This window comes from Sturnira hondurensis, unplaced genomic scaffold (genome assembly GCF_014824575.4).
Source record: "Sturnira hondurensis isolate 20B ecotype Veracruz unplaced genomic scaffold, ASM1482457v3 Scaffold0010428, whole genome shotgun sequence".
NCBI lineage: Eukaryota > Metazoa > Chordata > Mammalia > Chiroptera > Phyllostomidae > Sturnira > Sturnira hondurensis.
In genome coordinates, this window is record NW_028083059.1 from 8,745,704 (window position 1) to 8,769,060 (window position 23,357).

At 37.3% G+C, this 23,357-nt stretch overlaps 1 protein-coding gene across 2 annotated transcripts in view; it reads right to left on the reverse strand.

The window, feature by feature from the left end:
- EPHA6 (EPH receptor A6) overlaps window positions 1–23,357 on the reverse strand; it is an 898,848-nt gene that overhangs the window by 347,551 nt on the left and 527,940 nt on the right. For both annotated transcript variants that reach the window (XM_037058993.1, XM_037058992.1), the window contains exon 6: window positions 17,396–17,520. In XM_037058993.1, coding sequence (XP_036914888.1) covers window positions 17,396–17,520 — 125 coding nt within the window. The remainder of the gene's footprint in view (window positions 1–17,395; window positions 17,521–23,357) is intronic.

Below are 23,357 nucleotides of genomic sequence, written 5' to 3' on the forward strand. Positions count from 1 at the left end.
TTTAATGANTCCTCCTAATGACTATTTTAACTTTTTTAACTGTAATTGTTCAATGGCAGCAACATAATCGCACAACGTCTGCTTTATGTTTCGAACATCAGTGTTTGCATGGCAAACAGTGTTAATTGGAGAGAATTCTGAGTTGCCTTTTTAGAGCAAAGCCACCTGGATTATTCTGTTTTTCCCAGAGTGACCCTTCTGTTCTAGAATAAAGACAATAAGGAAATGCTCTTCGGGCCATTTTAATGACACACAAAAGCTTAGAAACCCCCTCTAAATCACTGAAGGCAACCATTAACAGTACAGCCAACCAGTCTCTAATGGACAGGTCATGAGGGACAAAGCACAGAACCTCTCTGAAAAGTCCAAAGAACATTTAGTGGTTTATAATTGATTCTTCTGGGCAGATTTCCTTTTTTCAAATTGTAATTATACCAGTGTCATTAATAATGGCTGTTTCAAGGGGCCTTGCTTTCCTCTCCAAAGCAAAAAATATATTGGTCAGAGAAGTCTCATAATTATTTCTACTTATTTGAAGCAGAATACAGACTTAGTTTTCCCCTCTCATCTGAGCGTCTAAGACACTTAAGCCTTTCCCTGAGGAGTCAGGATAGTACTAACAGAGCCGGGAAATGAAGCGGTTTACTACACATCGCTTATGATGCGGGAATGCGCTAAAGGAGTTTTGCTGTAATAGTTTAACTCCTAAACCACTTTGTAGTAATCATTTTTTTTCTAAATTCAAAAGGTTTGATGCATTTCTTGATGATGTTAAGTATTTTTCTAAATTTCTTTTCTCGAAGAAATTTCTTTTTAAAGAGAGGTTCTTATTAACAATTAGAAAAGATGAGCCAGGATTCCCGGCCAGGATGGAAGTGTAGGTAGACATACTGTGCCTCTTCACACACCCAAAATTAAGGACAACAAAAATTTAGAAACAAATAAACAACCACAACTGCCAAAAAATTGAACTGTACAGAAGTCCAACAACCATTCATCCAGACCAGTAAGGGGGGTGGAGTCTGTGGCCAGTGGGGAGGAGTTGCAGCAGGAAAAAGTGGTGGCTGGTGGACCCAGGCACACAGGCGGTGGTTGGCAGACCCCAGGCAAACAGGGTGGCAACAAGCAGACCCAGTGATGCATACAAGGTGGCTGGCTGACTGCAGTCACATGTTTGTGCACAGATAAACCAGGAGAAAATGGGCAGTGAGACAGACCGCCCAACCCAGGGCCCCAGTGCTGGGAAATAAAGCCTGAAAACACTTGTAAGGGTGTGAGGTGCCAGGAGAAACTCCCAGCCTCACAGGAGAGTTCATTGGAGAGACCCACAGGGTCCTAAAATGTACACAAGCCCACACACCGGGAACCAGCACCAGAAGGGTGCAATTTGCTTGTGGGAAGTGGCAGAAGGGACTGAAATTCAAGAGACTGCAGAGCAACCACTGTTGTTCCCTCTCTGACCCCGCCCCCACTTATAGCATCACAACCCAGCCACTGGGTTGCCCTGCCTTGTTGAACACTTAAGGCTCTGCCCCTCATATGCAACAGGCACAAACAGATAAAAAAAAAAAAGACTCAAAAGGAAGAACAGATCAAAGCCCCAGAACCAATACATCTAAGCAACCAAGAGATAGCTAACCTATCAGATGCATAGTTCAAAATACTGGTGATCAGGATGCTCACAGAATTGGTTGATTTTAGCCACAAATTAGAGGAACATATATATGAAGGCTAAACTGATTGAAATGAAGAGAAATGCACAGGAAACCAATAGTGTTGGAAAGGAAACTGGGACTCAAATCAAGGGAGTGGACCAGAAGGAAGAAAGAAACAACCAAACAGAAAAGAAGGAAGGAACAAGAATTCAAAAAAATGAGAGGCTTAGGCACCTCCAGGACATCTTTAAACGTTCCAACATCCAAATTATAGGGGTACCAGAAGGGGAAGAGGAACAGCCACGAGTGGAAATTTCTTTGAACAAGTAGTAAAGGAGAACTTCCCCAGTCTGGCAAAGGAAATAGACTTCCAGGAAATCCAGGAAGCTCAGAGAGTCCCAAAGAAGTTGGACCTAAGAAGGAACACACCAAGACACATCATCATTACATTAGCCAAGATGAAAATGAAGGAGAGAATTCTAGAAGCAGCAAGAGATAAGTGGACACTCACCTACAAAGGAGTTCCCATCAGGCTGTCAGTGGATTTCTCAAAAGAGACCTTACAGGCAAGAAGGGGCTAGAAAGAAGTATTCCAAGTCATGAAAGGCAAGGATCTATATCCAAGATTGCTCTATCCAGTGAAGCTTCCATTTAGAATGGAAGGGCAGATAAAGCACTTTTCAGACAAGGACAAGTTCAAAGAGTGTAGGGGCGACTTTTCCCGAAAGTGCCCCATCCACCACAGATGAGAGTAAATACTACCAAGACATGATCTGCTCAGATCATTTACATGATCTGAGAGGAGAGGTGGCTGATCCCTCAAAAGGGAAGGGCCAGGAGCGGTGACCTGTTTCCCAAAGGAAAAAGGCCCGAGCCCCTTCCTCCAGGGGCTTTTATTGGGTTGTAATACACAGGAATACAGGCAGTAAGGATTAAACAATAGATAACATTTCAAAGAAATCTGAGGGCTTAGTCTGAGTCAGAGTCTATCAGGAAGGGAGTTTTGCAGAAACTTTAGAGTTTCCTGCTTGGACCCTTAACATATGATGAAAGCACTCTTAGCAGAGCAGATTTCACAGTTTTTTTTCAGGAATTCTTTGTGATGCCAGATTTTCCCCCTGGGATCTGTTCTGGCAAGGCAAGGAGCTGCACTTCTCCCCATCAGGTATTTAGGCTTAAGGGGATTAGAGTCAGGAAGTGCTTCTCCCAGGGGACATGGGGACTCAGGCTATGTCACATAGATGGGGGGGGGGGCAAGGGTCCATTGCTCGCTCTTTGTTGCAGCCTCCTGAGTCCTCCCATGATGGCCTCCCAAGTGCTCGAGTCTGGCTTAGGTTGCCCCCTACTGTGAGGGGTCTTACCTGTCTCTGACTTCTGACCATGCTTTGTGGGCAGGGAGGAAACTGAGGCAGCATTTGCTACCAGAGACAAACTTTGTCTCCTGTGGCTCACATTCCGTAGCTCACGTGCTCATCCTTAGCCACAGTGGGTAGAGTTACAATTCCTGAAACCTGGCAGAGTGGTCCACAACAAAGGAGTTCATCATTGCCCAGCCCTTATTGTATGAAATGTTAAAGGGACTTATCTAAGAAAAAGAAGATAAAAAATATGAACAGTGAAAGGACAGCAAACTCACAGTTATTAACAACCACACCTAAAACAAAAGCAAACTAAGCAAACAACTAGAACAGGAAAAGAACCACAGAAATTGAGATCACATGGAGGGTTAGCAACAGGGGAGTGGGAGAAGGAGAGAGGGGAAAAGGTACAGAGAATAAGTAGCATAGATGGTAGGTAGAAAATAGACAGGGGGAGGGCAAGAGTAGTATGTGAAATGTAGAAGAACTTATGACACATGGACATGAACTAAAGGGTGGGAGGGGGTGTTCAGGGTGGAGGGGAATAAGGGGGGGAATGGGACAACTGTAATAGCATAATCAATAAAATATATTTTTAAAAAAGATGAGCCAAATAGCAGAATACAGAGGGCTGGTTGAAGCAGGAAAATGCCTCAATTTTTAGCAATGCCTTTATTAAGATATTTATTTGAATATATTAGGTGATATAAATTCAAATCCAAATTTCTTAGAAAATGGCCTCACTTGATTCAATTTTGTACACATACACACACGCAGAAATTTATGGTACTTTTTTTGGTAAAATTTTCAATACTTGAGTTGATCTATTAATCTTTATAGTGACTTCTTATACAACTATATGGCAAGCAATGTTTGCTTTTATACTTTTACTAATTTTGACTTAGAAAATTTTCAAATATTTTATTTTTTAGTAACCTTAGTTACAAAATATTAATTTCTTTTCTATCTATCTTTACTTCCTAGAAGTGATTACATACAGAGATATTTTGGTTGTTTGCAAGGGTGGATTTACCCTTTCGTAAAGCCAAGGAATTGTGCTTTCACAGGATCTGGCCTACTTCAACTAAAAAAATATTTTAAGGTCTTGCAAGAGTCAAAGCAACATAAATCCTTGGATATGGCTGAATATAAAGTCAGAGGTATAAATTTTTCTGTTTAACCTTTATAATAAAAAGTATGCATGGATTACTTATTTGGAAATGTAGGTTTTAAAATTTACTTTTATTTTACAGACAAAAATAAAAATATAGGTTATTTAAATGATAGGATTGAGTTATTTGTGGAAAAAGAGATGCTATGTGTATAAAGTTAAGGTTCATATGTTGAATTTTGGACACCACAGTCTATCTTCCAGAGAAATTCTGAAAAATGAATTGTCCATATCACTGAACTATCTAGAGTATTTTTATAAGACCATGGGCATTTCAGAATAGGTATATAGCCTTTCTTCACAGATTTTCTGATGAAGTCAAGCTGAAGTACCACAGGTTCTTCCAACACTGTGAGATATCATGGCCACTTTCTAAGATTGGCCCTCATGATCCCCACCCCTAACAGTAATAACACTGTTATACAGTCCCCTCCCATATTACACCAGGGCTGGTCTGTGTGACCAACAGAATATTACGGAAGTGAGAGTGACTTCTAAGATTATATTATAAAAGACACTGCCTTTTTGGTGTTAAATGTGTAGCCTCTTTCAGATGTGATAAGGCCCCCATGATGAGAAACTGAAGCTTCCTGCCAGTAGTCATGAATGAGCTTGAAACAGGGTCTGCCAACCTTAGTTAAGCCTTCAGCAGACCGTAGCCCACAACAGCTTGACTGCAACCCCGTGTGTGACCTTGAGCCGGAACTGCACGGCTCTATCACCCCTAGATTCCCAATTCTCAGACAGTTTGTGAGATGACACATTCATTTTTTAAGCTGTTAAATTTTGGGGTAACTCATTATACAGCAATGAAAAACGAATATAGTGAACCTGTACATTAGTATATTTTACTATAAGGTTAGCTTATTAAATAACATTTTCCAAATGGTGGTGCTTACTAAGAAGAGGTAATAGAGAATATTAGAAGAAAACAGACACATATATTGTGGTCTTTGCCAACATCACATGTCACAGATACTCTGCTGTCTAACTTCCTAATATATACCACAGAGTTAGATTAAATTGCTCTAATGACCATTCATATTTTAAATTGTAGAATTTTAAGAGTGTTCTCATGCATTCAGTTTGGGAATCCCTTTGTAAATGAATACTTTATTCACCACAGTATTACTACTTTTTTATAGATTTCTATTGCATGGATGATTAAGAAATAGAAAGAAAAGGCTGCTATTGCAGAGACAGTAAATGAGGGGAAGGGAATGTTTGACTAATGTACATCCTCTGCATAATCTACTTTGGCTTTTAAGAAGTGTGAAGAAAGTCAAAAAGGAAACAAGAACCATGGAGGAAGACATGAAAAGATGTGCACATTAGAGTAATTTATTCCAACTAATACAATAATAAAATCTGCCAAAATAAGTAGTAGACCATCCTGCTTCATAAACAGTTCTCATAGTATAAAGAACTTACCCTAAATAGAGGGGTGAGAATCCTGTATCAAAGAATATATTGCGTGTGTCAACACATCTAATATGTACTTAGAAAGTCCAATGATAATGAAATTATTTTTCATGTTTATGATCACACTACTGGACATTTGTATATAATCTGTCTTTTACTTAATGTCAAATGTTTCTCAGTATATAAATTACAAAACTCATATTTTAAGAAATCAATTGCAATTTCCAAATTAAAATATTATCACATTCTTATATTAAAACTTCTTCACTGACAATAAAATAATACCGTAGAATGATATCAATTGGTTAATATTAATGTGGATGGTAGTTTTTAAATGTAAGAACTGGTTCTTTTCTGTAGTTTATATACTAGTTACTATCTTTACACCTGTTTGACTTATTACCACATGATCTATAGAACAGAATAATCCTTTGCATGATCAGGTTTGCAATTTCAGTAAAATGCCATTTTGTTTGGGTAACAAAAATTTGGACCTTCACTATGGGAACTGGAGCCATATCAAAACCCAAACTGTCCCAACACTAGAACTGATTTTGATATTAGTAGGTAACATCTATTGAATGCTTATTCTTTCCATGTAGTAAAATGAAATAAATGACTTACATTTAAAAGTCTCATTTAAGCTATTCCTCATAATAGCTCATGCAGCTGTCATTTCTCTCCTAACACATAAGGAAAATAAGAATAAAACTAGTTATAGATGGTCATGCATGTAAATAGCGTGAAAGCTTGAATTCTAACCCAGATCTGTCAAAATTCACTATGACTTAGATTGAGTATTAGTTCCTTGATTCTCAAAAATCTGAGAAGGAGTTTAAAAAGAATATAGTAAGGTTATTCTCAATTTAATTGATGGAATTTGAAGCACTGTTTATGGTCTATAACTAGTTAGAGACAGAGGTGGTAGTAAAACTATCAATTTTATTTTAATTGCTTTATGATTTTAAATCATAGTACTATTTTCTCATGTGTATAACAGTGGACTAATGAGTCACCAAAAATTTAATAAGAAAGAGAAGAAAAATGAAATGAGCGATTATCTAGTCATTCTTAATGTTTCATCAATATCTAAGTATCTTTTTATTAGTTTCTTGTTAAATTGCCGGTTGGAAGTTAAAATTGGTGATTAAGAAGCAGGTAGGTGTCTCTCAATTAGTTAGCAGCTAATTAACTTGCCTTAAAATAAATTAATTCAGGCAAAGTGCACTCAGTAAATATTCGTATTTTTTTTCATGACTAAATTTAGGTATCAACACCAAGATTTTGTTCTCTACCTTCATTCAAAACTGCAAAAGTAGTGTCAAGAATTAGACATGTGCAAACATTTTAACTTCCAACTCATTTTTTATTTCTCTAATTTTTTTTCCGCAGAATCAAACCACGGCCTTTCAGTAAGGGCTCTGTGGCTCCAGAAGGGCAGGTGCCCTCACTCTGGACACCCCGCCGGCCTTGGGTGCCAGACTTGCCCTCTGGCTGGAAGAAAAGGGGCCCAACCACGCCAGGCAGCAGGGCCACAGAGCAGCTCCCATAGTTCTAAAGGGAATTTTATTAGAAGATTGAATTGTCTTTATCATATTACAATATTTTGAAATCTATGGGGCCTAATAAAAACTGTGCTTACAAACAAATCGTTTAAAAACACATACACACCTTTCACAAAAGCATTTATTGGAGTAAACTATTTTCAAAAAGGAACCCCCACTAAATTCCTGATTGGCTACCAAGGAAAGTTGGTAGCTACTCTGCTGTACTCCCCATATGGCCCACATTTCCTTTATTGGCACTTCCTGAGGAGTCCCTGAAAGCAAACGGAGGCAAAAGATACATTCTGTAAACTGCCACCTCAACTCTTTTTGAAATCTCTCAAGATAACTCCACATGATTTTTCATATAATTACAGGCTTAAAAGGCCTCAGAAGAAATAAGTGTATTTTCATTCAATTTATAGATGTTCTCAGTAAGTGCTGGATGAAGGAGAATTAGCAGTAGAGTAGCAGAAGAGAAAAAATGAATTAATGAATTACTAATTATGTTTGTACTTCTAGCCCCAAATAGTAATTGTTTAAAATAGGCAAAAATATGGTTGTGTTTTTTAAAAGTTAATCTTTATTGTATTTTCCCCCATTACCATTTAGTCCCCTTACACTCCCTTCCCTCCAGCAATCACCACACTGTGTTTTTCAACTATATTTGAAATGAGCAAATCTTACATTTATCCCTCTGGAGTATAACTCATTCAACACTTTAATAAGGCCAGTAATCAAGGGAAAACTTGCTAAGGGTTGGAAGACATCATCTACTTGCTTTTAGCTTGAAATTTATATTAGAAAATCTGGCAATATTTACCTACAGGGATTATATAATAGTGGTATTTTTCTCTTTCATCATTTTAAAATAGAAAGTTAGATGTCTGATTTGTAAATGTTTGACTTTCAAAAGTAGCAATATTATATTCACATTTTCCACTAATGGAAAAATAAATTTTTGAAGGCTCACTGAATGCAGTCTAAATTCATGGCAGTGTTACATTTGAGTAATTGGTGCCTGCCTGTCTGTGGGATTTTTGTTTCTCTGATTTTCACTGAACTAGATCAGAAATTTAGAGAAAGTCTGAATTTGTGTCCTTGCTACTCCCTAGAAGAAATTTCCTGAAAGAATGAAAACATAATAGAAAAATAGAAATGCTGCAGACTCTCTGACTACATCGGTTCTTGGTGGGCAGTATTCTAAATACTTGACCGAGAACAGTTCCTGGTATTACTTTTCACCACCTCCCACTACTTAAAGGAAAGTTGTAGTCTTCTGATAATTTGATATTGTGATTCTATACCCTCTACTCTAAGTCATATGTTACAATGTATTACTTCTTCCCTCCAAACAATAATTTTTAAGAGAAAGTGAAAATTGATTTAATTAATCATTTAAAAATAGCCTTATATTTTTCTCTTTTTTTAGAAATGCAAAATTTCATTATAGGGTACATAAATTTGAAAATCTATGTTGAAATTAAATTACTCTTTCAACTTGAGGCTTTCATGTATTTTCTGAATTTTTTTATATTTCATATTTTTATTAGAAATACCAGATCTATCATTCCTTGACTACTCTTACTTGATTGTTTCCTATGACTTTGCATAGCAAGGCAAGATACAATAAAAATATTAAGCTTCTGCAGTCATATAATCTCAAGACTGAAAAACAACTCAGTTTATTCACTGCTTCAAAAAATAGATAAAAATATGGAATTCAAGGAAGTGATGAGGAAGCAATTTAAGAAAAGTATGACAAGGAAAGTGAAAGTAACTGATTACGACTTTAGGATATGAAATTGAATTAAAATGTGGAATTTATAGCTGATTGACATATAGCTGGCAAAAATGTAATTAGTGTGCAGACTTACACAGCACCTCAGAGCTAAAATTTCACTCTTGGTGACTGCAGGTCACCAAAAGAATCCCCGGCCACCTGAGCATGTGGAGAAGGGGTTGTTGTATTGTTCTTGGAAACCAGAACATACACTTTGATACTCACTATGTTTATAATCTTAATTTTGTTCTACAAATTTAGGCATATTCTAAAGTTTTAAATAAAATATATGTAGAATACTTGCTTATACCAACTTATTTTTTTCCTTTTTTAGATATAGCAAACTTTGACATACTAAATCCAGCTTCTGTAATTTTAACAAATCTATTTTTAAAAATCAAACAAAAGTTAGTATAACTTCTTTGAAATAAGACACACACAGTATTTGCTCTATACTTGTAATTTTCATGCAGACCCTATGCTTGATGCAATGAAGTAAGTATTTTCTAAATGTCTTTCTACTTGAACACATTCAGTCCACACAGGTCTGTTGTTGGTGCAGTACTGGCCCCAGACTTGCCAGAGAACCTCTGCTTCAGAGACCGGTGTAACCGAGCAGGTCAGGCTGCTGGTCCTAAGAAAACTGATAAGTTAGAGTCACATGCTCATGTAAAGAAAAGAAAGTGTTTTATTTTCAGGTGTCAGCCACCTGTAAGATAGGAGAGCCATGTTGCAAAGCATCTCCTGGGGTGATGGGGGACTTGTGTCTCAAAGCCCATCTTACATCTCAGTGCAGGCAGAGGTTTTTTATAAGGAGGGAGAGGGGAACAGGACAAAGATCAGGGAGGGGTTGAAAAGTTGTCTACATGCAGATGAGTGCAGTCCATTCTGATAAGGCACGTGACGGCCCAGTGGGCATTCTCCTGGATTACTCATCTTGGCTTCCTATCAGTCAGGCTCCACGGTTGAAGGTCAGCAAATCTCCTGAAGCTGGGATGCCTGAAGGTCAGTGTCTGTATCTTTTGAACTTAGTTCCTAGGATCCTTATACAAACACACTGTTTATCTACAAGCTACTTATTAGTCAGAGTCAGCACTTACAGAAACAATGTCAAAAGAACCGTGGGGTGGGTGACAATTTCCCACTGTTACACCATGAAGACTGCCTGATGCACAAACCAGACAGGCTTCCACCTGGTGGTGTTTGCTGTGCAACATGGAAATTGCCTATGAGATCTCCATACAGAGTGTTTGTACCATTCCTCTGCTCTCCATTTCCTATCAAGTAATTTTGTTTTAATTAATACCAAATGCTCATGTCCAATTTCTCTATGTTGGACATTGCAACAAATAAGAATTGTGAGAAGTAAGAAAAACTCCAAATTTTATTTAACGGCTCAGGAATTCGCTGATTCCATTAGAAACACCCAGTTGTATCTGAATCTGACTTGTTCTTTTTTTTTTTCATTTTTTAAAAATATTTTATTTATTTATCTTTAGAGGGGAAGGGAAGGAGAGAGGAAGGAAACATCAATGTATGGTTGCTTCTCGTGCATCCCCTGCAGGGAACTGGCCCCTGCCGGAAACTGGCCTGCAACCCAAGCATGTGCCCTGACTGGGAATCGAACCGCGATCGTCTGGCGATCGTCTGGTTCGCAGGCCCGCGCTCAATCCACTGAGCTGACTTGTTCTTTTATTTACTGCATTTTGATTCGGATTAATAATTTAAGTTCTCATGTCATACAAGTGATGAAATATGTGTAAATGCTACTTATAAAGGAAGTGCAGTATTTAAGTCCATGAGTATGTTTAGAGAGTTGTGGTTATTTTACCTCTATTCACACTCAATAAAGGGAGGCAACGAAGAAGCCGGGCATTCAGAGACCTACAACTCAAAGACTAGTCTTTGGAGCAGTGCCAGCATTCCTCGTGCTTGTTCCAAATGTGGCCCCCATCCCATCCCCCCCAGCCCATGCCCAACTGAATCATGATCTGCACTGCAACCAGATCTTCATGTGATCCAGGTGGTCCACATGCTCTTTCCTCAACCACACTTAGTTCCTCTATAATAAGCACGCTTAGGTTTACATGCAGGCTTACATTTAGGTTACAAATGTTCAAGTCAGATAGTAATAGAGGAAGGAAAATGCAGAGAATGAATGAAAGAGGTAAGTTTCTGTACCTAAATAGTAGATGGAAGTAAGAGTAGCATTTATGGGAAATGAAGAGAAAATTCTTCATTGGGCAAAACCTAAATGAAGGAAATACAGTTGGCCTTCTGTATCTGTGGGTCCTGCACACTCAGATTCAAACAACCGCAGATCAAAAATAATTGAAAAAAAGTTGGATTGTTGCTCACATGTACTATGTGTCTTTAGGCCTATGAATGGTGTATCTGTACTAAAAGTCTACAGAATTTTTTCCTGTCATTATTCCCTAAGCTATTATACAGTATAACAACTATTTCTAATGCATTTACATTGTATTAGGCATTATAAATAATCAAGAAATAATTTAAAGTATAAGGGAGGTTGTACATAGGCTATATACAAATACGACACCATTTTAGATATGGGATTTTAGCATCTAAGGGTTTTGGTTCATATCTGAGGAGGTTCCTAAAACCAATCCCCCTAAGATAATGAGGGACCACTGTATTACAAAACAAAATGAGGACTTTATATTGACCATTTTATAAGCAAAGATGTTTTTTTCTTCAATTGGTTATTTCTATAATAACTGTGTCATATATTTTTAATCAAATAAACATGCAGGTTTACTAGTTATATGTCTTTAGAACAATGAGTGACTTCATTGAATTATTATCTGGTGAAAACTATCTTGATAAATTAGAATAACACAGGAACGAAGTTTGGAAAAAGAGACTTACTGTGCAATGCTTGATATTGAGAAGTATGTGCCTTTTAAAAAGGATGTCATGAATTCCACCTTCTTCACAAGAAACTACTTCAAAGCATCCTTGACTGATGAAAATATTTCTCATGATAACAAGCTTACCATGAATCTCTTCACCTTTTTTAACAACACACTGTTCTCATGACATGAAATTTTTATAAAATACCTTATTCTATAATCAGTGAACTAGGTGAAATGAGAGCAGATTATATTCATTCAGTATTTTATACAGATAATTATTGACCATCTGGATATAAGAATGCTTTTGAGTTTTCTTGAACAAAATCTAAAAATTGCTGACTATGATGAGAATTAACAAGAGGATTTTAAGGACAAGACTTTACCAGTCAGTGTCTTTAAATACTGGATATAAGAATAATGAAGTGTTATGAGGGATTCATGTTTCAAAATGAGCTACCAGTTGGTAATTAGTGGAGTGTACAACACCCTGGAGAGACAGGTATGTTTTATTGCTGACATTTTACAGATGCAAAGTGGGCAGTAGAGACTAATGAAGTGTTTGGCCTCAGGGACTCTAAAAATCAGCATCAGCAGAAAGCACGGACTTTTCAGAGAAGTCCAACTGCCATGTAAGTAGCCAGGCCAGTGTTAGCAAACACTGTCTGCCTGTGTGATTTTGCCAAAGTTACTCGGTTTCCTTACTTTGTTCAACTATAAAATGGAAGAGTAATAGCATTTATTTCAAAGGGTTATTAGGATCGAACTAATTAATGAGAACTACTTTTAAAAGTACCTGATGTATAATTGGCCAACTACTGTCAATGAATTATTGGATATGAGTCTTTCAGAGCACTTGGGGACAAGTGCTATGTCCACTTTTAAAGTGGACAAAAGAAATCCCTGCCCTCATGAGCTTACTTTCTAGTTATCAACAGAGCATTCTCTCAGCTGATGGGCAACTCTGTAGGGCCCTTATGAATAGGTAGACATAGGAAGTCCTGGAGGTTTTCTTTCTTTTCTTCTTTTTTTTAAGTTCTAGGGGTAAGTTCACAGTGGACGGTGACTTTTGTCAATTTCCTGTGAATGCGTTCTTAACGAAAAGAGGAACTTCGCTAATTTCTCTTGAAAGAAAACAGCTGTGTTAGGCAATGACTGCAGGTTGGGTGACAAAAGCAACAAAAAATGATCTCCATTTTTCAGGATTCATAAAATAATGGAGTAAGATGCACAAATAAATAACTCTAATTAAGGTTATCTTGAGATATATAAATATAAAAAAGAACAAAGAAGCAAGAGGAGTGCCATGGGCAGGGGGAAAGAAGGGGAGCAAAAATTTAGAATGTAAACAAAAATGGTAAAGAGCAGGGAAGAGTAGAAACAAGGGAAGGCTGTTTGATATTCAATAGAATTTTTGATTTTTTAAAAAAAGATTTAAAAAAAAAAGAAAAGATTTTATTTACTTATTTTTAGAGAGGGGCAGGGAGGGTGAAAGCGGGAGAGAAACATCAGTGTGTGGTTGCCTCTCATGTGCCCCCTGCTGGGGACCTGACCCACAACCCAGGCATGTGCCATGACTGGGAATCCTACCAGCAACGTTTTGGCTCAGTGCAATCCACTGAGCCACACCAGGCAGGGAAAATTTTGATATATTGTAACTGTAGTAGGGTTTGCAACATTTTGAAGGTGGAGACTGAAGGGCTGAGAGCAGATATCTTAGTTCTGTTAAAATAACTTTCTAGGCCCAAGATGGAGACACCCCTATGTGAGTGCCATGTCAGTAAACCCAACTTAGACAACTCTCGTGTCCTGTAAAAAATGCTCTGCCTGACCCAAACTGCGGCGTATCCAGTCAGCCAGTCCCTGAAAGCCGAGCCAGCTCTGGGCTCTATACTTTCTCGTTCCTTCTCATTCCAAACAAGGTTACTCTGTGGCCCTAGCCAATGAGATATTTTCTGTTTTTCTCTCCCTTGTTCTTTCCTGTTGATCCTTTAACTATGATGGGAGAACTCTGTTCCTTGTGAGGAAGTATTTTTTAAATGTGTGGGTTTAGGTATTTAATTTCAGTAGACATAAATGAAAAATACAGTTATTGGAGAGATGCAATAACTTATTCATCTATATGACAGTCCAGACAGAAACATATTAGTGTCTAGAAACAGCTAGAACCGTAAGAGTTTATCTTTCTGTGCCTTTATTTTATTGATGAGAAAACAGGACTGAAAAAGTTAAGATTTCACCAAACTCAAATTTTTGAACACCCAGACCAGTGCTTTTTTTCTAATATTACATATTTTCTGAGCAAGTAACTGGTAACAATAATATGTTTGACCTCAGATATTTATAGACAATTTACATTCTAAGCACGTTAACTTATTTTCTGATTTACAGAATAATGTTCTTAACACAATGAAAACTTAATAAAGCAGCACAAATTCCTTGTGGATTGATTATGGGTTAGTACTACAGTGTAACTTTTAATAAAAGGAAATGGAAGGTTTATGTAATGTAAATTGAAGACTAAAGCACCAATATTAAAAACTGAGTAGAATGTGAATATTATGAGCTGAGAATTAAAAGTCATAGTTCTCTGAGCACCGGGGTACCTTAGCTGATAGTTGGTGGGCCACCGGATCCCATGGGATCACCTTTATTTAATCCTCCTTGCAGCTGTCACCCTCTTTAGAGACCTAAATTTGGGCTACAGAAGCCACTACTGAGAACTGGGAGTGCTTATGATTTTTCTCCCATACCACATATATTGTACATCTCCACTTAGGCCTGTCACCAACTACTGACTGGAATCCCAGTACGTAAGCTCAGCTTCTCTGTTTCCATAGTATGAACTCGGAGATGCAGTTTAGATCGCAGAGCTCCCCTTAGTCACTCTGAGTTTAATTGGCATCTTCCTTCCTAGTCCTGCTGCCTCCATTCTCTTAGCAGTTCTCTTGGGAGTTACCTGAGTCACTTGTAGGCAAATTGCTGTCTCAGGGTCTACTTTTGGGCAACTCCACCTAAGACAACTACCAAAGCTATTTAGGATCCATCCATTAAACCATCTATTCATATTTATCTATACTGCTACCTCCCTTTATCTTTCTCCACTCACCTTTGTTCTGCACCCCACTCCACCCCAATAAGCAACACTTGAAAGAGCATATTGTGTACACACTATTCCTAAAGAAATTTTATAGTTCTTTATACTCATATAATCATATAATCACAGAATATCTGTGTTCCAAAAATGGGATCATTTGCATTTACAGGGTAGGGCAAAAGCAGGTTTACAGTTGTCCATATGGAAAAATAATATAATAATTAATAAATAATAATACAGAAATAAACTCTGCTTTTCTTATTGAACAATACTTAGGTTCCTAATAAAGAAGGAAATTATTTATAACTAAGAATGCTATTGTAATTTGCCCTAGTTATAAGCTTTATAGAAATATTTTCTTGGAAGGAGAAACCATGTTATAAATGCTGACCTGTAAAATGTATGGTTAGAGTTTGAAGTTACAGTTGGAAAAAGTTTTAATGCTGTCAGTCATTTATGCTCTCTCTGAAAGGTTTATATTCCAACATCTTTGGCTGCCTGTACATTATATATTTATGTATAAAAAGATAATATGTTTTAATTTGCTTGTACACAATTCCCATGCTACTGTGTTCTGATTTTACATTATATTATGTGCTAACATTTCCCTAATGCTCACTTAAATAATATTTAATACTGATTTAGTGTGCTTTTCATCTTCAAGTATGTTTATAATTAACTTTTACAATATACTAGAAGGGTTGATATCTTCATTTCCATTTTGTAACTGTAAAGTCTGAGACAGAGGGAAATTAATTGACTTTTTCTTGGCCATAAACATAACAAGAGTCAGTGTCAAAACATGAATTAGAAATCTCTGACTTCCAATTCTATGTTTAATCCATTAGCATTAGATCACTGCCATTTTCTTATAGAATAAACTATAAGAAATATTATTCTTATAGTTTAAAATATTAAAATATTTTAATATTTTAAAATATTATTTATTCCATAATTAAAACACAAATATTATGTCAATCACCATCTTTCAGATTTTACTTACTGATTTCTAAAATTTTGATTGGATGAATGCGGTTCCCTTTCTTATAGAATCTGTGTAATTTGTCCTTATTTGGAAATACTGCAAGTTATATTCAAACATGATGTAGATACGACTATAAGAGTGATTTGATGTATAGGAAATATAATTTTTATAAAACACAGAGAAATATTTTCATCCTCTGAAAGTTGCTTATATGTATGTGTGAATTACTTTTTAATAATCAGAATTTGCGAATAGATGAAGATCTGTTAAATTAGAGAACAAAATACATGTGTATTGTTTTGACAGCTCCAGATAGTAACATGAGAAAGGATTGAGTAACGAGACTTCTAAACCCACGCTAGCCTGGCTAATGTGCGGAATCTATAATCCAATTTAAACTCAGAAATTCCTCCTGTCTTACACTATGAATTTATCTATGTGAATTAATAATAAGGACAGTTTTCATTGACCACATAATGCTGAAATTACTACAATGTCAAAGTGAATTCAGACGTTCTTCTGAGTTACTCCCTTTCTCAAACTTATACTTGCTCAGAAGCAATAGAATAGAAAAATACTTGTTTCTTTTCTTGCTCCTATATTTCTTCAGAGAAGACCTTAATTTATTTATGATATTTCTTTGCTTCTGGTAAGATACAGAAATGCAAGTTCTTTCTTATTGTAGTATACCATTGAATATTATATATAGTTTTTATATTTAATTTTAAAATTTAATGTTCTTATGAATATTCTAGAATAGTATTAGCACAATGAGACTATCAAATTTGAACATGTGGTCTGCTGTAATATCCGTAGCAGCACTGTTATAATGATAAGGAATAATGAAGGGGAGCATAAAGAAAGAGTGCGAAAACAATAAAAGTAAGTAAGTATAAAATTCATGGAAACGTAGTAATTGAGAACATTTTTAAATGGCAAAAATGTACATTAAGGTTTGTAGTTGATTTATTAGCCAGATTTATCTTGCTCGCTTCTTATAAACAAAACAGCTGACACAAATGTAGAGAAAAATTTGAAATGATCAGCTATTTCTTTTTATTCATTAAATTACCCTTGTAAGTTATAGTAGACTCTAACTTTGAATTCACTGGCAAAGAATATGACCACACAAACTCTTTTCAGGTTATAGTAATTCCATTTCACCATTTCTTCCAAAGTGAATTTAGAAATAATGTTATATCAACAAAACTGTTGATAAATTGCAGAAGTTACTGCTTCTTATCATATTGTAAAACTCCTAGAGTAAGTTGTGACAGAGATAAACATTTTATATCTTCTGAGTTAATCTGACATAAAACAAGACAAATTAATTAAGAAATTATATACACAACAGTAAATCAGAGAGTACTCAAAGACATTGTAGGCATGAGGTTAGGCCAAAGAACGGGTTTTAAGGTAAGATAACAGAATAATAACATGCTCAGTATATACATATATTCATATATATGTATATGTAACTTTTTAGGAAGATCCAAATAAGACCTACTTTCTCGTAGTACTTGATCTCGTAGTCTAGTATAGCTCCATTGGAAAAAGCAGGTGCTTGCCAGGATAGAGCAATGCTATTTTGGGATGCCCAGTCCTTCCTCACTGTACCTATCAGGGAAGGTGCTGAAATAAGAGAAAAAAACTAAGAATTAATTGACAGGAATCATATTCCATAATCCTTTCTTTAATATTTTGTCTTCCAAAAATATATAATTCTTGCTGAGGAGGACATCATATGTAGGTATCAGATTAACAAGGTAAGCTTAGTATCTACTCTATTTGATCTAAATAAAGTATTAAAATATATTTAAAAATACTACTAGGGAACTTAGGAAATTTCCATGTAGTCCAAGAATAAGGGCCAGAGCTCATCATCTTTGTTTTTTTTAGAGGGGGTCATTTTTCTTTAAACTGGCTTTGATTTTGACATGAAGTATAATACACTTGGCTCCTATATTGTACCAAATCTAAATCTTCTATAGCAAAATCCTCTGCAATTTCATACATGGTCACTTACACACTTTTCTTTCTCTTTAAGACTTAAGACTTCATAAAGTCTTAGTACTCTATAAAAGTTTATGTCACAAACTTTTTAACTGTAGTAAATTATTGCTTATCAATGTATTTTTTATTTTGTATGGCTTCAGTTACATTTGAATAAAATTGAAATGTTTGACTTCTGAAGTTTATTTTCAGAATCACGTCATTTTTCCTTATATAACATTGTTTTAACAATCCAGTTTTAGTCTATAGTAATCTTGTGTTAAACTTTCAAAATTTACCAAAAATGTATATATTATAAGTTAATTTCTATAACAAAATATTTTTCACTTTAAGTTTTCAAATTTTTAAAACAGTAGTTTTTTACTTAGATGTTAAGACTCATAAAAAGAAAGACCAGCAAGATGGTAGAGGAGTAAATGGAAGCCACACTAACCTCCTCCCAGGAACAATCTGGAATTACAACCAAACTCTGAAGAAATCACACAGAAAAAACAACTGAACAATAGCAAGAGAGAAGCCTTATAACCTTGGACAGACAGAAGAATCATCTTTAGCACAACCTAACTGGTAAGTGGTATAGTGGAGACTCCAGAGGGCTGGTTGTGCACCCACAGGCACCAGCGCTGGAGGGATAATTAAGCAAACAATTGGGTTCCCCTGAAAAGTGTTGGGTCTAAACCCTTACTGGGATCCATAACCCAAAGCACCAGAGCCCCCAAAAGTATACAGATAACAACTAGCAGTGATAAGCAACAGGGTTGCTCTCTGCCACAGAAGGATGGCTAGAGATATGAAGAGCTGTTTAAAGGACCAACATACAAATTTTCATTTGCTGCCACTTATCCTGGGCTCCAGCAAAGGTGGGGCAGAGTCGGCTAGAGACACCAGAGGAGAGACTGGAGATGGGAGCTTTGGGAGAGAACCGAGAGAGCAGCCTCCAGGATCCTGGGACTGAGTCATTCCACATATGCAGCAGCCATCCTGCTCAGGTAGACCTCTCCCCTCTGAGCAGCAGCAGCCTGAGGGGAAACAATAGCCCCAACCCCAGGAGGGATTCTGTCCTGCCCTATGGGCCTGACAGCTGAGTTTGGAGTGACTAGATAAACAACTGAAGGAGACAGCCACAGACACTACATCCCTGGGTCAACATCTGACATCACCAGAGGCAGATCCAGAAAGAAAAAACAGTGGTAAATATTAGAGGCTCCCAAATCAAAATCAACTATGGTCTTCTCCATGATTAGTGATATTTTCTTTTCTGCATAGCTTTTTAACATTCATTTCTTATCCAACAAGTTTGTGCATATAAGTCACTAGATTTTACACTATAATTTATTTCTGTTTTCTTATCATAGGCTTAAACTCTTTATACCCTTATTAATACTGTCTCCTTTGCTATTGATGCTGCCATTGCAGAGAGGAGTTATTTTTGCAGTTGTGAATTTGTTTCCTGGGCTTTGTGGTTTGGTTCTGGCAGTACCTGCACAACAGCACACAAGACATTGGTGGGTGGAGTGACCCTCAGTCAACCAGTTGGAGGGAAAGACCCACCAAAAAAAGACTCAGCAACAATCAAAAACCAGTTACATCCAGAGAACCAAGATAAGTGGCATTAAGGACATCCCAAGAGCATGAAGTTCAGGAGATCAAAGAGACTGCACCACTGACTCTCACAGGTCTCCTACCATAGAAGTTCACAGCACAAAGTCAGGAAGTCAAACAGATCAATTTAAGAAGCAGAAGCAAACAAGAAGAGTCCCACAAACAATGGGAGGATAAATAAATAATCTCCAATAGAAAGGAAAGAAGGAATCCTCAGAAAAATGCTACATGAAATAGAGGCAAGTCAACTATCAGATATTGAGTTCAAAACAATGGTTACAAGGAAGCTCAATGAGCTCAGTGTGAATTACCAAAAACTACAGGGAAGCTAGGAGGACTTACTGCAAACTATGTCAACATGAAAAAGGATGTACAAATTATGAACAAGAGCTAAGAGGAAATGAAGGATACAATTTCTGAATTGAAGAACTCAATAGAAGGAATCAAATGCAGGCTTGATGAAACAGAGGATTGAATCAGTGAGCTGGAGGACAAGGTAGAAAAAACTCCCAGAAAGAACAAGAAAAGGGAAAAAAAAGACTCAAAAATAACAATGAGGGGTTAAGGAAACTGCAGGACAACATGAAACATAATAATATTCACATAACAGAAATAGCAGAAGAAGAGGAGCAATGGATGTGTTTTTCAAACACAAGAAGATGTGTTTGAAAAAGTAATGATGGAAAACTTCCCTAATTTGGTGAGAAAAAAAGTCACTCAAATCCAGGAAGCACAAAGGGTTCCAAACAAAAGGGACTGAAGGAGGCCCACTTCAAGACACATCATAATTAAGACAGCAAAATTTAAGGATAGAGAGAATCTTAAGGGAAGCAAGGGAGAGATAGGAAATAACATAAAAGGGAGCCCTGATAAAGCTAGCAGCTGACTTCTCAACAGAAACACTCCAAGCCAGAAAGGAATGACAAAAAAATATCCCAAGTAATAAAAACCAAAGGTCTGCAACCGAGACTACTCTCTCCAGCAAGGCTCTCACTCAAAATGGAAAGTGATACAATGGGTTTCCCAGACTAAAGAATAGAAAAAGAAGGCTAAAACAATACACCTCCACCAAACCAGCACTGCAATATATGCTAAAGGGAGTGCTTTAAGGAGATGAAGAAAAAGAGTGAGACAGAGAGGAACACAGGTACAAAGGTGAAAAATGAATAAGTACCTATTGGTAATAACCTTAAATGTAAATGGATGAAATACTCCAATTAAAAGATGTGGGGTAGCTAAATGGATACAAAAACAGGACCCACACATATGCTGCCTACAAGAGATCCACCTCAGAACAAAAGACCTACACAGACTGAAAGTGAAAGGTTGGAAAAAAATATTCCAAGCAAATGAACAGAAAAAAAAAGCCAGAGTAGCAATATTTATCTCAGACAAAACAGACCTTAAAACAAAAGGCCATAAAAAGAGACAGAGAAGGACACTTCATAATCCTACAGGGAAGACTCTATCAAGAAAACAAACATTATAAACATATATGCACCCAACATAGGTACAACCAAAATATAAGGAAAATCTTGGAGGACTTTAAGAAAGATATAGACAGCAACACACTTATATTAGGGAATTTTAACACCCCACTGTCAAAAAAGGATGGATCTTTCAAAAAAACAACCAACAAGGATATTGAGGCATTGAACAATGTTTTAGATCAAATGGACTAAAATGACATATAAAGAACTTTTCATCCCAAAGAAGCAAAATATACATTCTTTTCAAATGCACATGGAACATTTTAAAAGCTATACCACATGATAGGACACAAAAAAAAGCCTCAGCAAATTCAAGAAAATTGAGGGGACTTCTGGCCAAGATGGAGGCATAGGTAACACACATTGCCTCCTTACAAAACCAAAAGAAGGACAACAACCAATTTCAAAACAAAAAATAACAGAACTGCCAGAAAACTGAACTGTATAGCAGCAACAACCAAGGAGTTAAAGAAGAAACATTCATTCACATAGGTAGGAGGGGCAGAGAGGGGCAGCCAGGGTAGAGAAGGCAAGGAAGAAGCTGGTGGAGTGAGGGGTCCCACATTTGCATGTAGATAACTGGGAAGAACAAGTGGGCAGTGAGACAGACCACACAACCCAGTGCTTCAGTGCAGGGAAATAAAACCTCAAAACCTCTGGCAGTAAAAACCTGTGGGGGCTGTGGTAATAAGAGAAGCTCCCAGCCTCACAGGAGAGTTCCTTGGAGAGACCCACAAGTTCCTAGAACATACACAAACTCACTCGCCTGGAATCAGCAATGCAAGGGCCCAATTTGCTTGTGGGTAGTGGAGGAAGTGATGGAAGCTAACTGAGAGCCAAGCAAGTGGCATTGTCCCCTCTTGGACCTCTTCCTGACATATATCAACACAATACCAATACATTGGAATAGCCGAGATCACCACAACCTGGTGAATACCTATTTCTTCACCGGTTACTACATAACAGGCATGCCAAGACAAAAATTATGGCCTAAGTGAAAGAACAGATCAAAGCTCCAAAAATAGAACTAAGTGAAGAAGAGATAGCCAACCTATCAGATGCAGAGTTCAAAACACTGGTAATCAGGATGCTCACAGAAATGGTTGAGTATAGTCACAAAATGGAGGAAAAAGGGAAGGCTACAAAAAGTGAAATAAAGGAAAATGCAAAGGGAACCAACAGTGACAGGAAGGAAACTGAGAATCAAATCAACAGTTTGGACCAGAAGGAAGACATAAACATTCAACCAGAAGAGAATGAAAAACCAAGTATTCAACAATAACAACAACAACAACAATAACAACAACAAAAAGAGAGGCTCAGGAACCTCTGGGACAACTTTAAATGTTGAAGTCTTGGGAACTGCCCTGTCTGGTTTCAGAAGCTGTAATCTCATGTGACTAAGGCTCAGTAAAGGACCTTGGGGCCATAAGCCACTTAGGAGACAAAACTTATCTTCCTTGTAGGGACACCACTTCTGCCCCCTTTCTCTTCACTCTGCTTGGCCCCTGGTGGATGACTGGTTAGCCAATGATGGGTAAGATTCCTCAAAAAAATTACAACCTAAGAGAGGCACGGTAACAAAGGGGCCCTCAGGGAAGGGCTTGGGGAGCTATAGAAAAAGGGGGTGATGGACCCTCGCTCCTCAGCTTTGACACAGCCTGAGTCTTCTTTCTGTCTTGCAAGAAGTCTCCCAATCTCTTAGCTGCCTTATTTCCCCTGCCTGACTTAAGCCTGAAACAATGCTGGAGGTGGGTGTGGCCCAGTACTGGAAAAGGCGGGTTCCCTGGGGCAATCTGGCCTAAGAAAGAATGCATAAAATCCTATGAAACCTACTTTGCTAATACCCTCAATTTAAATAAGGGTCCAAGCAGGAAGTGAGCTTGTTCCCCAAAGTTTTATGGCCCTTTAACTATCTGACCCTGACTCAGAATAAGCCCTCAGAGTTATTTGAATGTTATCTATTGTTTAATCATTTCTGCCTGACCATGACTGATGAGCTTTATGTATACCCCCTGTATTCCTGTACAAACTGAACCCAATAAAAGCCTGTCAAGGAAAGGGTTGAGGCACTCTCCCCTTAAGAGAGTGGCTACGCCGTCCCTTTTCCTCCACAAGACTCAGAAGTCTGTGTGAATTTGTCTCATGTCTCATCCACAATACCTCAGACTCCAGGAGCTGGGATCTGCGTCATTTCAACATTCAATTCATAGGGGTGCCAGAAAGAGAAGGAAAAGAGCAAGAAATTGAAAATTTATTTGAAAAAATAATGAAGAAGAACTTCTCTAATGTGGCAAAGGAAATAGACTTCCAGGAAGCCCAGGAAAGTCAGTGAGTCCCCAAAAAGTTGGACCCAAGAAAGCA